Source organism: Battus philenor, unplaced genomic scaffold, assembly GCF_028537555.1.
Source record: "Battus philenor isolate CCGP_79_NKW_IND1 unplaced genomic scaffold, ilBatPhil1.0.hap1 SCAF_4, whole genome shotgun sequence".
Taxonomy (NCBI): Eukaryota; Metazoa; Arthropoda; class Insecta; order Lepidoptera; family Papilionidae; genus Battus; species Battus philenor.
This window is the reverse complement of record NW_027181704.1, coordinates 11,125,894-11,144,655: the sequence shown is the minus strand read 5'-3', so window position 1 is coordinate 11,144,655 and position 18,762 is coordinate 11,125,894. Positions and strand designations below refer to the sequence as shown.

The window sequence follows — 18,762 nt, the reverse complement described above, 5'->3', positions numbered from 1 at the left end:
TATTAGGTAATTCATATACCTATAGCGTATTTATAAGTCTATTTGCCAAGCAATATTCATTCCAAAACAAACAAATATTAATGTTTTGTAGGCCTTTGCTTTAATTTTGATTTGAGAAAGAATGTTTTGGTTAAAAAATCGTCTAAAAATTTATCTACATTAAATGATAAAAGTATCTTTTCGTAAGTAGAATATAATGTAATGTATTGCAGACGCCGCCAGCGAATTACGGGCGCCAGATCGAGCGAAACACGCACTTGTATTCATCGCTGCCTCGCTCCTCGGTGGTGACGTCAGAGGCGCGCGTCGCGTTTGGTAAACAGAACAACATGGTGGTGGCGCGTGGCCGCGGACAATCGGTGCCCAATCTAGGTTCGGGACGTAGCGACGACTGCAAGCATGCAAACCTCTACCTCATTACTATAAAATTCCCCTTATATAAAGTTCCATTTTTGAATTATTTAAATCCATAAATTTATGAACAAAAATACGTTAACTACAGTCCGTTCGTAGAGCCGATTCTAGTGTTTTAAGCGTTGTGGGCAAAATCAAATTTGATGCTCTATCATACTAGAATATACAAATTTACTGAAAAAAAAATCTAACTTACACAATAAAGAACTGTGTAAAAATGTATTTAATTTAAAAACATTACAAAAATTTTTCCCTGTCTCCGTCTCTCCGTGCGCATACCTAAGGCGCGGTACAGCGGTTTCGGTAGCACTATAGTTATGGGCATAATAAATTAACAATTAATTGAAATTATTTGATTAGTTCAAGTTGTGACAATTACGCTTAATTGTAATTTTAAACATGAACGGACTGTTAAAACACGCATAATTTTAGTTTCCCCTCCTTTTTTAAATACCATGGAGTTATATGGCAAAAGAAATTAATTGATGCTTTAGTGTAACGTAATTTCTTTAACTTTTTAATGTAAATAGAAATATGTCATTTTTTCTTATCGCTGAAACTAGAGTTTTTTTATTTTTACAATAAAATTTGTTATTTTATTTTATATAACGTCCCCGTGTACCTCATGTCCGCGTCCTCGCATTTTTGTACTACGGTGTTAATGCTTATAATTTCTGCTTTATGTCTGATTTCCAAGTTCTACACGCTTTCTCTAAGGTATTCTTGCCGCATGTTTCCTGTTTAAATGTTGTGAGTATTGTTATAGTGTATTTATTACTTATTGTATATTTTTATGTGTATTTATTGGTATTGATCGTCTAGGGTTAGGTTAGGTTAGTATTAATGTTTGTACACCCTAGCCAAAAATCATTGGTTTCAAAAATAAAAAATAACATAATTATAATAAGTTAAAAACGTTTTTAAAATACAGATTACCACATATTAAAAGTATATTGTTTACAAACTTATTACTGCCAACTTATTGGTCTGTTGCATATTTCGCAGGAATCACTTTATACAGGGTGATTTGGTTGAAGTTTTTAACTGACATATTAACTATTCATTCACTTATGACTTTTAGACATATAACTGAACGCCTTATATATACTTTAAAATATAGTACTCATAATGGAATGCCTTCAACGTTTTTCACCTTAACCTTACACATGTACGTATACACAGTATGAATTATATATGTAGATAAGCTGTCATTATTTTTATGTTGCAAATATTCTAACTTTGTATACTTACGGGCTGATTTATATATAGCATGTTAATAATAAATAGTATGAAGCATGAATGTTTAACCTTTTTCTGCATGCCAGTTTTTTAAAACAAAGACCGTATTCCTATAGAAGAGTCCAGAAATATATACCTTGAGAATTGTATCAAAATTACTCAACACGTCTACGTTAAGTGCAGATAATAATAAAACAATTTTTCTTGTTTAAAATTAAAAAAAAATTATTTATAGTTTTCATTTAAAATTTCATTTATAATAGGTTTACTTTACATTTAATTTTAATTCTTGTAAAAAAGATAAAAAAAAAACTCAGTCGAGATTTTTTTTATGACAAGTCTTATGTCGTAGCTGTATGCTGCTAAATCAAAGTTGAGTTTCCAAAAGAACATCGGCGACTTACTTCTACTTACTTTTTCTAGTTTCTTAAGTCAAATAGGCTCATCTGGCAATTTTGACTTGCTTGTCGTACAAAAACAATCGCTATAAATTATTTTGATTTAAGAGATCTAATAAAATAAATTAACTTATATAAACCGTACAAATCGGTATTATCACTAATGAGGCTATGGCGTACCAACTTATGTCGATAAAGGTAAAGGCGATATTTCCTCTTCGTGTCCTCATAGCCTCATTGGTACGAGTTGTATCAGGTACCATCACCGGGGAAGTTTCAGATTCCTCTCCGGGATATCTTGGCTAAAGGCACCACCGGGGCCTATTCCACATATCTTCGCCCCTCCTTTAGTAAGTAAGGAAATATATCCCCTCCTCCCTCTCCCATCGCAAACCAAAAAAGATACAATCAAAAATTGTTAATCTTCTCGTTTAGTGTTAAAATAAAACGGTAAATGAGTTGTTTATAATGACCACCTAATGGGCATATCCTTCACTAGTTAATCTGACGACTTAGACAAGGTCGCGGGAAGTTGAGGTATGTAGGTAGCGCAAGACCAGTTATGGTGGTGATCTTTCGGGAGGATGATGATGAAATCGGTTTTAAATTTACTTTAAACTGTTTAATTTACGAACAGCGGAGAAGGAGGAGGCGATTCCACGCGGCAGCCCTTCGCCGTCGTTGCGTGAGGTGAGAGCGCGGCTCGGCAGCGGCGGCGTGCGGCTAGAGGGCGACGAGCTGACTCGCGGCTCGCTGCGCGCCTCCGCCCCGCGCCGCCTGCACGCCGCCAACGACAACGCGCGGTTGGTGCTCACACTCGCGCCCACGCGTACACACTACGCACTTGCACGTGTACACTAGACGCACTGGCACACACCACGCAGCTGCGTCTACAAACTACACGCCTTCGTATATAAACTATGTAGCCTGCCTTTACACAGTACATCCTCGCGCATACACAATACGCAGCTGCGTATTGATACACAATAAGTGCTCGTACGCAGAAACGACAATCTCGCGCATGCGCGCGCGCATATGAACAACGTACACATGTACCTTTACGCATGCTCTATTTCATTTTGTTTTATAAATGAAATGCGGAAAAATCCAAGAATGTATACATCATAGTTTTAAATATACAGGATATCATTATATATTTTTATTTATAGTTAAAAAAACGGTCTTTTCACTATAATTAAAAAAGTAAAACATATCAAACTATGGTGCCCATACTAAAAATATTTGTATGGGCTTATTCTATCTACCTGTAAAATATCTAAACTCTTCTACATAACACCCTGTATATGAAAACTAGAAGACAAAAAATTCTATAATTTAGTTTCAATGCACGATACACATATAGGCAAGAAAATTTAAAATAAACTAAATTATCCATCCAAAAAAACCCTCATAAATCGATTTATTTCAAATCACATGTGTGTTTTGTTCGTAATTATAATTGTATTTAAAAACAATGTCTCACACATTTCATTCAGAAATGTTATATTTAGTGATAAGGTAATCTCATCATGCTATGCAACCAGAACTGTAAGACCATTGGTAAACAAAAGCGTTAAATAACACCTCCCCATCGCCTGCCGAGGAATTTAAAGCCCTCGCGTAGTACCTCTCCAATATAGTCCTCGACGAGGCCTGTATACTTGCCGCGAAACTCCGCAAAGCCTCCGGTCCTTCGGAACGCTTTCTCTGTATCGCGTAACATTTTGCACTTCTCGCCGCCTTTAAAACGGAATTTAAATAAACTCCGCCTTTAAATATATTATTCTTAAATCGGCTGGCAGCATAACGTCAAGCACATCAAATGTAAATAGACAAAACCTAGCTATAATAATAGATAATACCTTAAATTTCAGGCAAACGGACATCCGCGAATGGGACTGCGAAACGACTTGTGGTTGGCTGGAGAACCTCGGCTTGGAGACGTACGTGCCGGCAGCGCGGGCCTGGCTCGGGGCCACGCCCGACGCGAAAGGGATGATGGCTAACGCATCACAAAGCACGATCGAGAAGGAGCTCGCCATAAAACATCCCATGCATAAGAAGAAAATCGTCCTCGCTGTCACTGATTTAATGGTGAATGTTTGAATTTATTACAGATTATGTAATATCAAGTATTTAACACACTTTTTATTATGATTATTACAGTCGCAGGACGTCCACTGGGACAAAACATAGGTCTGACTAATAGTTTTTTAATAGGACCGGCTCGAAGCTGCCTGCATTCAAGCGTCTTTTGACAACCTTAAGAAAGTCGTCTATCCACGTTTGTTCCTGTACCCATTTTCGTATCTACTTCTAAAAAGGTCTCTCGTTTCTTTTAATGTCTGTTGCCAATAGTGCCTTTGGAATATTTTAAAGGTACTATATACCAGTGCTCCCCAACCTTTTCTGATCTACGGAACACTAAAATCTTTAAATTTAATCTTTTTTTTCACTAAAAGCTAAATTTGAGAGACGAGCAAACATGATGTACCACTGTGTCTCAAATACGAAATATGCATAATGAAAAAATTAAAATTTTGAGTTTATTAATTTTTACTGTGGTACACTTGCATCTGACCTACGGGCACACCGGTTGCGGAGCATTGCTATATACTAACACTCTCTGCGCGGGCAGATAGGGGAAAGTACAGGCCGCTCCCTTGCGTCAGTCCGTGGTCAATATCTGTGGCGGTGAAGCTTATTTCCTTTTTTTCCAGAGTTTAGGTAGCATAATAACCCATGATACTGTAATATAATTTTTTAAACAAAACAATATATGCAACGTACATGTTTTGACCAGTTTACTGATCACACAATCATTAAGATCATCAAAATAGTAGTTTCATGTAAAAGACGACTATTTAGCGTTATAAAATTAACAGTGCTTGCTGAAAAAGTAATGGGTATCGGTTAAGTTCTCAAACTATAGAGAAAGTTTACTTTAACATTATTCGCACCAATAATTAATATCAATTCATCGGTAGATATTTTATGTTTGCAAGCAAGGACAAATGTTTTAATTATCTGTTATTTGTTTTTGAAAAGAAAAGTGTTGTTTGTATGTTTAAAATCCGATATTATTACTTTGTATGTTAATGTTTGGTTTAGGGCGGGCACGGCGATCCCCTGCTCACAGCGGCTGGCCAGCTAGACACGGCTTGGACTTTACGTTGGCTCGAGGACATTGGTGTGTGTGGGGCTCGTGGTGCAGCGGCAGATGCGGCGCTGGACGGGAGACTTTTGCACCGACTTACGCACGCCGAACTGCACGCACATCTCCGTGTCTCGCACGCACTGCACGCGCTCTCAGTCAGACGAGGTATTACTTCATCATTTCAGCCGCAAAACTTCCACTGCTGGTAAAAGCTAATATCAATTCTTCTCGAAATAGTCAGGAAAAATAACAAAAATTTACCATAAGCCCATTGAATACATTTCTTGTTACTTCTTTCTTCTAGTTCGTTATTGCCAGAAAATTTTGTAGTTGAGGCAGCAAGAAGTTTTCTTATAAACTTGTAGCGACATCTACCGCCCAGTTTCGCACGTTATCGATCCCGGCAGCTGACGTGCACTATGAATCAGATAAATGAAAATATTTGGGTTGTATAGTTAACGGACCTTTCCGCTCGATTGTAAAATAATTTAAGCCTCATGTTTAAAGTTATTTTACTACACAATACTTAAAATTGCTATGTTTGAAAAATAACAAAAAAATGTTGTCCTAGTAGAAATTATACTACGATAAACAGATTTTATCGTTGTTTATAAGTAGGTTTAGCTTTATAAGAATTTTAAGCATAGTCCAATCGATTGTAAAGGCATTTAAGTCTCAAAGTATTGAGCATTTTTCTCCACCCCAAGTTGCAGTGATTTTATTGAAAATTATACAAATTCACAGGAATCCAAGTGTTGCGTGACAACGAGTTTAATCCCGAGACGATGATACGCCGAGCGGCAGAAGCCGACACATCGATCGCGAGCGGCGATAAGGAGGCGGAGGCCGAGAGGACACCGGGGCCCGAGCTCGCGCGCTGGTCCTCCCACAGAGTGATGCAGTGGCTCAAGGAGATAGACCTCGCCGAATACGCGCCCAATCTCCGCGGCGCCGGTATATACCTCTACACATTGATTAGAAAAAACAGTTTTACTTGTGTTACGTAAATGGTATATACTGCATGCTTGTTAATATAATAAAAGTTTTGAAAAGGTGAATGTACATCTCTTTTGTCAGCAAAATGCTATAAAGTTTTTACACCTATTTCCAATCACCTTTTATAAAGTGATCAGTCTGAAATACATTGATATATGTAGCTAATAACTTCTGGTAGCACCAAGTGTGCAGGAACGTATACTACACAATAAATAATTTTAATATGTAGTTATCCGAATTTAAAAACGCTTTTCTTACTATATTATTAGGGTTGTTATTAATTATTTCTGAAACGATTGGTTTTAATAGGGTATACGAGACATTACTTGACAATAAAGGGGTTACATTTTCACCGCTTAAAAACTTTTACACCTGTAATCAATCGTCCTGTGTAAAAACTTATAGGAGATGCTAAAGCATATTACTTATTATACTCTTATTTGGCAATCATACAAATATATGATCGATACACCAGTTTATTCTAGAATATACAGGCCTTTTGAAATATAATTTTAAAGACAACTCCTTATTATGTCGCGCGTTTGGCTGATGTAGGTCATTGTGCTTATTTTTATGTTTATAAATAATTATAAACAAAATTGAAATAAAACATGAAACATTTCGTACATTTCTGGGACGCAGTATCTTTTAAAACATCATATTTCCAAATAGTTTGGAACAAATCAAAATATTTACGTCAAATCTGATACATGTATGTTATTTCAATTTTTTACATAAGAATATATACAGAAATTGAAATAAAATTAATAATATAAAACATACTTTATGAGAATGAATTGATATTAATTAAATGAGGACCTATATTCTTTTAGTTGCGCAAAGGCAAAGTATTGGCAGATGTTTGGTTCCTCGTGAAAAATTAGATATCATAGAAATATACTGTTTCTGTTGTTCTGTTACTGTTCAAATATATTAAAAAGATTCAAGTTTAAATGTTAACCCTCTGTCAATTATATCTTCTTTCAGGAGTCCACGGAGGTCTAATGTTATTGGAGCCACGCTTTACTGCGGAACTTTTAGCTGCGCTACTCAACATTCCCGCCAGCAAGACACTATTGCGACGTCACCTCACACAAAGGTATATTATTTGCCGGAGAGTTGTCTATAAAAATGTTTCATACTTCCTATGTATCAATATCACAATTTAACTAATAAACAAAGTAGATAGAATCAGGAATAAAGAAGGCAACCGTCGCCTAGTTGTTAAAAGAGGATGGAGGATGCCAGACCTAGAGTGCTATATGAGATTAATTGGTGATACAATAACAATTAACCAGAGCCAAATAGTTAGAAAAACAAAAAGGAGGTATTAAAACTGATAGAAATAAGGTAACAGAAAGTGAAATAGTAACTAAGAAAATAAAATAAGGATATAGTGTAGAAAAATTGCCAATTTAGTATCTTAAATATTATAATTAACCTATATTGTGTGTAAATCAAACAATATAATTTATTAAAGTATATATTTTAAATTAAGTAAATATATATGCACAGAAAGCCATTATGGGAATGCGTGCTAATGTACAATCTTTAACAACAAATCTAAAATATCTTCAAAAAAATTAATGTCTTATACATACACTTAAGATATATGATTACTTTTTACACTTCAATTTTATTTTATTTCAAATGAAACCTATTTGTTTCTTTATAAAATTAATTTGTTGTTATTAATAAAGTTTGAATTGAAAATAAATCTTTTTGTTTTTTGCTATAAATAAACAGACGTATTACAAAATAAAATACATAATACAGATTTTTTCGACAACCATTTCGTTTAATCAAATTTATTATATTAAAAAATTCGTACTTTAGAATTAACGAAGACCAATGATGTAATTTGTTAAAATATTGTAATTAGTTATTTGCTAATTGCAGGTTTAATGATTTGCTTGGACGAGAAGTCATACAACAGAAACGAAATGCCGAACAAACACTTGGCTACCAGCCGCTCACTGCAACCACTAAATATAAGGTATACATTAAAACTGTCATTATAGAAAACAAAACATTAAAATAAACTTTTATTTCTTATTTATACAGTTTGGTTATAGGTATAAAAGCTTTAAACAGAAGAACAGTACACCCTTTCCAACGATCAACGGTTTCAAAAATAATAAAAATGTAATATTAATAAATTGAGGAAAAGTGTTTTCAAAATTCGAGTTACCACATGTTAATGTTAATTGTTGTTTACTATTTGACCTCGAAGACTTTGTTTTGCCACAATCTATTGGCCTGTTGTGTTTTAATACAAAAAATAAAGTAATGTAACATACTTCAGAGTAGTCACTTTATACATGGCAATTGTTTATGGGTGCAAAAACTTTAAAGCTTTAGTGTATTCACTTCATTAATTGCACATTTGTTTGCGGTTTAATGCACGCTGATTAAAACTAAAAATGTCGAATTAAAATTTATCGACCAATTCATTAAACCTAAACGGAATTTACCCAAATAGTGATAGCGGTTCCGGTAGCACTGTAACATGTTTTGGTCCAGGTACCAAAGAAGAGTCAGTTCTCGCTAAAGCGCAAGAAGAGCCGCGAAGAGTTGGAGCTGTGCGAGCTGGTGTGCCCGCTGCGAGACGACGGTTCAGGTGACGTCGCCCCGCCCGTGAGTTCAACACCGCTAACATACTAACCGCACGCGCCTTTATACCAAGTCTTTCACAGAGTTTGTTTTTGTGACTTTTTAATGTATTTTTTACAGGAATATAATACCTACCAAAGTTAATTATTTATAATATCTGTTTATATATGAACGGTATGGCCATCCTTCTGTAGGCCCCAATGATGGATATTTGCTGCTGCATCAAGAAATAAATGTACAAATTATTATGATAACGAGTGGACGAATAGCATAGACAAATCGAATTTTCATGAGCATTAATTGTATGGGCAAACAAATATGTGTCGTATGTTATTGGGAAATCTCTATCTAGCTGGTTTTGATAACATTGTAAAGATTACATTTTCAAGTTGAATATCTAGTAATAAAATTTTGAATGTAATTAAATTTAAATGAGTTAATTTTCATTAATATTCTTCTTGTCAAAATGAATAAATCTAATGAAGAAATGTAATATCGATAAGAGTACTATAAAGTTGGTTTAAGCGTTTTCAATCGGGGGAAATTTTGATATCAAAAATTCACATCGTTTTGGTCACGGAGAAATATTCGCCATTTTTGAAAAAGTGGATCTAAATCGACATATCAGTGTTCAAGATGTAAAAATTGACCACAAAACAAATTCAACCTATTTAAAACAAACCGATATACGAAAAGTTCGATATTTCCACCACACGATCTAAGTAAAAGAAACCTAAAGGACCATGTGTTCGTTTGTGAATATGTATTGGTAACGAATCCAATAGTTTTATAAAGAATGATGATGGAATAAGTGTTAAAATGTGGATCAAAAACGACAAAAACGGTCGAAAAAAGTTTAAGTCGAAGATCTGTCAGGGATCAGACAGGCAAGACTTGGATTAAGTAAAAAAAAAAACAACGAACGATTCAGATGTCAACTGACAACAGCTGTTGTGAATAAAACAATAAGCTACGAGGGAGTGGCAGAAATTAATTAATAGAAAGGATGTGGTGTTTCCACACACATATTTTGCCACTAAGAATAACTTAAGAGTGTTTGATTCAGAGGTGATAATGAAGCCGTTATATAGCCGTGACTCCGCAGTGGCTGTTGAATAGGTTAAGGGTTGTACATGTATAACGGTCACAATAGGATTGATACATCCTAACAAGAATAGTACCCCAGATTAAAATTTAATCGCAAAAAATATGAGTCAAATGACACTTCAATTTAGAAAAGCAACAATTATATATGTAATGAGAAAGACACTCAGTTTTTCAATAAAAATGCGTTTTTTTTTCACTATTTTGCGTTTTTAATTGCAACAGACAACTTTAAAGGTCTTAATTTTAATGAAAAAGGTAAAAAATGCTATATTTGTATGGCCAAAACATTCTGATTATGGAGTAAAATAATTACATATCCAAACTAAAGGGGCAGTCGTAATTGGGGTTCTTTAGGATTTTGTATCTTCAAATTCAATGTTCAGCTATGAAAATGGCCGAAAATATGAAATAAAACGTATGTTAAAAACATAAAATTGATTGATTCTAGATTGTATACAGCCAGACTTCACGATCAATGTTTGCGATTTCGGTAAACGTTTTTATCTTTCTCTTTTGCACTGTGACAGCCTTCACCTCTTCGCATCGTAGATTTAGTTTTTGGTGTTTGCTATCAATAACAATTTTAACAAGGGACTTCTTTGGTTTGGCACAGAGGCTTTTCACTGGTTTTGGGGTGATACGTTTTATTTGGATTTGTTTTTTTTTAGTGTTTACCTTAATATATTTATTAATTATTACAATATTTAATAAAAATTATCTTTTCGAAATAGCACAAAAAGTTTGTTTGAAAATCTCAATCAACTTATCATTGGTTATACAGTCTAGTATAGTTGATTTCGAAAAATGGCGAGATCTGTGCGTTAATTATATAACGGCATTTGATTTTTACTACTGTGATAGTTTCGATTGGCTTTGTATAGTCTTTATCTTTAACATGTCCCCGAAAAAATAATTGAACAATTTGACAAATCTCATCAAACAACATAGCCCAGCAGATTGGCAAGAAGGCATGGCCGCTGGAGTCTTAGGTCTGCTGTAAAGACCACGGACCTGCAAGCGCAGCTCTTAGCGTTGTTAAGGTTGACGGATGGCACTGGACGCAGGCTGCATCCAACCGGTCTTATTAGAAATTTGTAAAAGTCCTGAGGCTGGTAAAGTCGTTTATGCATCTTGTGGGTGAAAAGTCCTACGCAACACTTGCCGGTCCATGGTCTTCACTCCAGAATCTTGTGTTCTGTGCGCTATGTGACCTGCCTATTGCCACTATAACTTACCAATCAGCTTGGCTATAGCAGTTACTTACGTTCCTCTACAGATGTCTTCTCTTCTTAATCTTGTAGATAAATAGACGTAGCCCTTTCCATGGTTCGTTGCGCGAATATGGGCTTGCCAATGGAGGCCTAAAATAAAGGTTAAATACCTTTACCTCCGGCCCTTGTTTTGATCAAGACAGCTTGCGTCAAGACAGCGACATCTCGCAGTCTTGACGCAAGTCGCATAATGCTTTTCTTTATAAGTAAATAATTTGATCTAATATTTTTACTGTACAGATGATGAGAGCAAAATCAGTAGCGGGCGTAGAGTCGGCTGTCTCTCCCCCGCATGACGACAGCCGCGCGCACTAACGCTTGCGACCCGTCTCGCTGTGCATGCTGCCCGGCGAGACAGTGGTGTGAGACACACACACTACACAAACCACACACAAACACACACACTACACATAGACACAGGTAACGCGCACTCGCTTACAAACACACAACACACACGTGTCTCTAACATATTTCGTTCTTTATATACAACTTTAAAAACTAAATTTAATGTTTTAATGTTACAAAATCCTTTTGTAAATATTTGTATCTACTTATATACAAAAGAGTTTTTATGTTAATTTTATTGCATGAACGTAATCAGTATTGAAATTGAACGCAGCTAAATTAAACAAAAAAAAATGTATAGTTTTTATTTATCGCGGCACGTCTAACATTCGTATTTAATATTATAATCACGTTACTTTAACACGATTATGATAAAGATGTTTGATAATTTGTGTGTTTTTAATTATGTATTTTATTAAAACCTGGTAGCTAGCTTTGATATCAAAGAATATTTTGTAGGTTTTTATTTAGACTCTAACGTTGGTGCTGAGTTTTAATTAAAATGTCGACTATGTTCTAATTTTACAGAGACAACCGAGGCCAAGACAAGCCTTACAAAACATTTGCAATTAATATAACAGAGTAATACAAAAGTCTGTTACTGCCAAATACAAATGGATGTATCGATCCATAGTTGTTAATAACGAACAATGTTATTTATTAAAAGATTAATATTTAAATTATAGACATAATTTTAAGCGTGTATTTTAAGTTGAAAAAAAGCCGTTAAATATAGACATTCCAGCAAAAGTTTATAATACTTGTTCAATTCAACATAATCATGTTTTTCCCGTAGACATTTATATAGTTGTAATAAAGTAGATGACGTTGTTATATTTTAAGCCAGTACTTGTACAGTCGATTAGTTTATTGAAATGACTGACACGCGACAATACTTATTGAACTTTGCCGCCGATATGTTGTAAGTTCACACGTTGATTACGCAAGTAAACGACAGTTGATTTTAATGAGAGTTTTTCATTGTTAGCATTTGAAATTGTATTTATAATGTATTTGAATCTGTGCTAACTGAATTTATATATACACAAGGTATTAATAAACCTTATCTGTATTCGTCTAAATGATGTTATTCTAAAATATTAACTGTTCTGTCATTGACAAATGTATTCTATATAGAAATTACGGGCGTTTGACTGTACACTTTTATGTTAAAATAAAATTCCAAAATCAACTTTAACCATATATCTAAGATAGCGTCATATAGCTAAGATCTCGTGATCGCCAGACATTCGTTATATAGAAATTGAAAGTCTCTTAAAATAAATAATTTTCTTTTATTATATTAAGCTTTTTTCTATACGAACATCAAATATATTTAGTAAATATATGTCATCTATTTTATATTAGTCGTCAGAAATATTACACTGTGGCATACATATATATTTATATTATATTTGTGTAATTTATGTGTTATAATAGTACATAGCACCATATAAGTAAATACATTTATGTATATATGAATTCATAATGTTTATAATGTATGTATTATAATTTATATATAAACATGTATATACTACTATATCCAATAGCATTGATTTGATAATCGACCACCCGCTCTACTTTTTCTCACCACGAGTCAAACAGTCTATCCTTGCTTCATTGCGCTAAAAAACTTTAAAAAATTGAGGTCAAGATTCACGAGCTCTTAAGCTAATAGTTACTTTTATTTTATCATCATCACCAGCCGAGGGATGCCCACCGCTGGCCATAAGCCTCTCTCATAGATTTATGTTTAGACCGACCTGTTTGGAAGCAGACTGCATCCAGCCTGTGTTCTTTTTTACTTAATGCTAAATATCACAATAATCTGTCAAACGCCCACTCTTAATAAATAATTCTAATTATAGTCATCAATGTTCTAACAAAGTTTTGGAGACAGTTTATTTATATCGTATTAGAGATCCGCAAAACCTGTTCCTAAACGCTGTGCCAACCATATATAAACGTTGTATTATTGTCCCTTTGTAATAGTATTTCGTCTTCCATAGCTTTGTAATATGAGAACCCAATGGTCACCAGTTGGTCGAAGATCTTCGCAACAAGAAACTCGTACATTATTGTATTGATAGTTTTTATAGTAACTTAATAAAATATGAAATGTAAAAATTAAATAAACACTGAATTCGCATGATGATTGTATTTATTTTGTGTGTTTTTCATTGAGAACGGATTGCGATTTCTCGTAAGTGGTTTCGGTTGTTTTTAACACTTTCAGGCCCTCTGAAATAAAAAGAACAAACATTTTAAACGCAGTTTGAAGTTCTACAATATTCTTATATTATAAAAACATTCCCAATAATCAGACAACATGGCATCTGCGTTATAAAAAGTAATGAGGAACTTAGTTCAATTTTCAATCATATTAGTTACTTGCGTGACTATTTTCTACATGCTATTTTAAAAAATATAATTTATATTGCAGCATTGGACATAGCCGACGTCCAAATGTATAAGAACTAAGAAAAAAGAAAATTAAGGAGTTACAACTATATACTACATACATCTAACGTTAAGAAAATTAAGAATTGTCGTCACTATGCTGGACAAAATATTATTAAATTTATCAATATATTAAATTTAACAAAATATTCATCCTTAATTTCCAGAAGCTAACTTCAATTAGTGAATGTGAACACAGCTTTCTTCTTATTTACTATGATCTAATTGATCAATGGTTTAGCTAAAAATACGTCATAGATACAAGTTGATCCCGATTTAAACTTTAAAATAAATTAGTCTCTTAATACCAAGAGAAATATATAGAAATATAATAAAAAATAGTATGTAAGCTATTGAAATACAATTTAACTGAGATTTGATGATTGGAAATATTTTCTATGTTATTATTATTTTATTCTCGTTGGCTACTATAATAGATTGGGAATCGTCAGTAGTAGAGCAACTCCTTTCATTGTCAAGCGTTATTAATATATATACATACATATTGATTTACATATGTATACATAACCTTTCCAGGCCTTCTGGCACCCACTAGTCAGAATGCTAAAAGTATTTCGAGTAACAGCTTAACCTAAGATCCCCCTTTTTGGCGACTCTTCACTCAATCACTCCACAAAGCGCCCGTCTAAATAGCCAATGAACGAACTAGGCCAGATCGAAATGGCCGATTTGAAGTGGCTTGCTTACAGTGTCATTCGACTACTATAAGGTCGTCTATGCAGCCTGTGGTCAGACTTCCATGCTTTCGCGGTCCGAAGTATCCACTCCAGAATCAACGGAAATGAATTATGCTCATAATAATACAATAGATTAAGAACAATTTCAAAGTGATTATTAAGAAAATCGACCGAGTATGTAGTTGATCTGAGAACCGATCAGGACGCGTTTGGAACCCTCCTAAGTCCATTATAAATTGAGAAATTGTCATTATACAGAAGCTTAACTCTGGTTTATATGTAATTAGCCTCTTTTGCAATTATTATCTTAATGTACTCGGGTTACCACCTTAAATAAACAGTGAAAATTAATTTTGATCACCTTTACCACGCCCCTTCCGCCTCAACTCTGCAATTCTTTCTACTTCGCTCTCGGCGCAGCTATCTCGCTCTTTCGCATGAGCCTCGTCTTCCGCTTGTTTCAAAAGAGATTCTTCTAAGAACGTCAACTCTGTAATATAAAATTAAAGTAAAAAATAGTAAAGTTTACTCATACATATTCAATCCAAAAAAAGCCTCCCAGACGTGTTACGTTCGTACTGCATGATTAAACATGTCGCTGTGTTAGTAGCTCGTCACAAACAAATTATTTCAGTTTAATATGTACAAACTTTTTATTACAATTAATTTTATAACATAATATCGATGGGATAAAATCAATAAGATTTTCGAAACACTTAGCGGGCCGTATAAACATGTTGAAAGAGCTGCAATCATTAACTTTCGTATACAATTATAAGAATTACCCATTACTTTTATAACCAGACATTTTATATTTGGGTTCATTTACCAATATTTTTTAAAAAAATTATACAGTATACTTATAGCACGGTAAGGGAAGAAACCCTCTTCGGGTTGGGGTATTTACTCTTTTATAAATAAATAAAAAAAAAAACTTGAAAAAAATCTCTGACTAAAATTGGTAAAAATAATTGGTGCACACAGAAATAACCCATAGCAGTCATTATGACAACGCAACTGCACTCAAAAATAACAACTCGATAATACTCGATTAGAAAATTAAGGACCATTGTCACTTGTTCCAACTATTTGGTAATTGTTCGAGTCGCATATGGTGAATAAACCTATAAATGGTAATGTTGCATATAAACCTTCAAAATAGCTTGCTTTTCATAAGCACACGTGACGGTTCCATACGGAATCAAATTGCTAATATAAATCTACGGGAATAATATCAGAATGGGGTTTGACAGTCGCGCGACGCATGAATGTCTCGTTGTGAGGTCGTTTGTCAACGCGGTGTCCTGTTCCGGCGGCTCCACAAGTGCATCACTAGAGAACTCTCTCGGCTCCTAAAAGTTGTACCTACTTGCCAGTTTGGGGTCCATAGCGATCCATGTACCAGAGACGACAGTACCAGCCATGGGACGGCCTTTGGGATCCGGTTCCATCAATATAGTCACTTGTTCTTTGCATTCATTAGTAAGCTGATTTACTATGTTAGTCCGAAATCGCCATTTGCGCAAGATCTGTTATGGTATATAACAATAGAAATGTATGGTTAATATCTTTATCATGAGTCAGCTTGTTTACAATCTACAAGCTGGTGGTTATAAAAGACTTTACAGGAAATATAGGCATTTTTGCCACCGACAAATGCTGTCTGCTTATTGCCATCCACAGCTACACCTACCAGGGAATTACTACCTAATTTCCAATATGACTGACTGAAAACAGCTAGCGTTCAAAGTCGCCTGAATAAAAACCGTCTATATATACTCCTCCTTAACTCTGTAGTGCTACAAAACCATTTAAAATACAAAACTCTTAATGTAGTGACGACGCCACAATCATCATCATGCAACATAAGATGATAATTGTCGTTAAAATCGTTTCGCATTAAGAATGCTGTGAAATAACATTATTTGCTAGCCTAGCTACGCCCCGCCGATAGTAATGGTCACTGTAAACTTGACTTTCTAATTAAGAAGATAGGTTTCGCAAAGTGGACGGACGAACCTATCGACGGACTTATCAAACCTACTCCGAGCAGCTAATAATAAACCGCCCACTTAACAGTTTCCAAATATTTGAATCAAATAAATGTCATCACCTGCTTCTCGTATAATTTCTTAACAGAGGTTTCATTGAAAGGAAGCGCTTTGTTCAACATCGTGTACATAATAATTCCGATCGACCACATATCTGCTAGTTTCGGCAAATACGGTACGCCTTTCAACACCTCCGGCGCTGCATATGAAAGAGAGCCGCAGTATGTCTCGCTCAGAACATCGCGATCCCTCATCCTCACGTTCCTCGCAAAGCCAAAGTCCGTTATCTTCACGTTATAATTAGCCGTTATCAGAATATTCTCGCATTTCAAATCTCTATGCGCAACATTCATGGAATGTATGTACTGGATTCCCGATAAAATCTGTCTCATCCAAAGCCGACCCTGATTTTCAGGTACAGCGCCGTGTTGCGACAAAAAATCTAACAAGTCCCCATTTTCAGCGTAGCGGAGGAAAATAAAATATTTTGCGCGTCTTTGGAATATGTGAGACACGTGTACAATGTGAGGATGGTTTACACGAATAAGTACATCCAGTTCTCGCGGTAAAAATTTCGATAGGTAATCGCGTGGGGCTTGTGCAGTGTCTATGACCTTACATGCCATAATGCTGTGTCGTGTTTCTTCAGTCATACGGGTTGCTTTGAAAACCTGAAAGGCAACAACCATGTATCACGATAATAGGTGCTATTTCGCTGCTACTCAACGAGACAATAATAAAGTAGAAAACACAATAACTTAAGAATTATATAATAAGTATAAGTTTAATTATGAATATCGTACTCTGGTCATGAAAAATATCCAGGTCCAGCAAATGTTGTGTGTTAAATGTAAAAGTAAGCTGCCAAATAGACAGTTGCATCTATCATTAGTGCGAGGTTGCACTTGCTCACGTAATCACAATACTAAGGATTCATACACACAAGCGTGGCTGCCGCTTCAACCTTCATATTTTATCGGCCGCTTGCTAACCTACAATTTTCGACTAACGACAAAATAACAGTCTTCGTGAGAGACGCCGGACTTCGAGCAAAGGCTAAACCGCAACAGGTAGGTATGTTCTCACAGCGCGACTTTATGGACCCTTCCACTCCGTGAACTCATCTCAGACGAAATTGTAAAATCCCCCTGGCTAGTAACATTCACTTAACAAAACAAACAATACACAATACAAGCATTCTGTATATTTCGTTTGAAACGGTCATGTAGTTTACTTCACCTAATTTCTTTTAAATCATTTAGGATGGGATAGGAAAATCTCCTTTAACTCCTTAGTTACTCTACTTCTAAAAAAATTACTTTTGTCCTTGGACACAAGCGTAATATATTTTTTTGTTTATCGTATTCATAATTAAAAGGACATCAATTACTTACTTTGGCATACGATCCTTCGCCGATCATTTTTTCCAGAATAAAACCCTTTTCCTGCAATACATTTAAATCTGATGGTGTTGTTGAAAGTTCCAATTTTTCATTGCGACCCATTTGTGTTTCTCCCTCATAATTATTTTATTTTCACTTTAATCAATAGCATCTTTAATGGTTATAAGAATATTGGTTTAGTTTTATAGTCATTCTTATTGAATTGATTATTTTAAAAATTTTAAGCGGAATTCATTACATGTTTACTTGTCAATTGTCACTTTAGTGTTTTGTTGTATTATTGCTATTGACATATAATGTCTATAAACCTTTACCAAATAAAATAGTTTGGGAATGTTATAAAAGAACTAATTTAGTCTAGGCTGCCAGAAAAAAAATATTGAAATAATGCAAAGTTCTACGCAATAATCACGTAAAAATTCCTTATTTTATTATTAAATTATCATACAAACATTATTATTAAATAGCAGTTTATTTTTTACTAAATTTTTGAAGTCTTCTAATGTTTTACGGAAAGGTGAACATTCTGAAAAAGGTAAGGATTTTATTCGAAGTGATGTAAAACAGATCTCAACTGTAATTAACATAATAATACACAACGATTTTTTTT

The 18,762-nt window shown here is 34.6% G+C and overlaps 2 protein-coding genes across 6 annotated transcripts in view; one reads left to right on the top strand and one right to left on the bottom strand.

The window, feature by feature from the left end:
• The window catches only part of Liprin-beta (liprin-beta), an 85,674-nt gene extending 72,597 nt beyond the window's left edge, over nt 1–13,077 (top strand). For 3 of the 5 annotated variants that reach the window (XM_068771779.1, XM_068771774.1, XM_068771776.1), the window contains exons 5-13: nt 213–372; nt 2,689–2,854; nt 3,926–4,145; nt 5,163–5,373; nt 5,953–6,162; nt 7,192–7,303; nt 8,104–8,200; nt 8,728–8,841; nt 11,436–13,077. In XM_068771779.1, the coding sequence (XP_068627880.1) occupies nt 213–372; nt 2,689–2,854; nt 3,926–4,145; nt 5,163–5,373; nt 5,953–6,162; nt 7,192–7,303; nt 8,104–8,200; nt 8,728–8,841; nt 11,436–11,510 (1,365 nt within the window). In that variant the 3' untranslated portion in view covers nt 11,511–13,077. The remainder of the gene's footprint in view (nt 1–212; nt 373–2,688; nt 2,855–3,925; nt 4,146–5,162; nt 5,374–5,952; nt 6,163–7,191; nt 7,304–8,103; nt 8,201–8,727; nt 8,842–11,435) is intronic. The other 2 variants (XM_068771775.1, XM_068771777.1) reach the window with 2 other exon arrangements.
• A 624-nt stretch (nt 13,078–13,701) lies between these two features.
• Nucleotides 13,702–18,254, bottom strand: LOC137928988 (testis-specific serine/threonine-protein kinase 6-like). Its single transcript, XM_068771997.1, has 5 exons — nt 18,144–18,254; nt 16,812–17,420; nt 16,068–16,227; nt 15,060–15,188; nt 13,702–13,781 (listed from the first exon to the last, which is right to left on the bottom strand). The coding sequence occupies exons 1-5, from the start codon at nt 18,252–18,254 to the stop codon at nt 13,702–13,704; spliced, it is 1,089 nt and encodes a 362-aa protein (XP_068628098.1).
• Between the last annotated feature and the right edge of the window lie 508 nt (nt 18,255–18,762).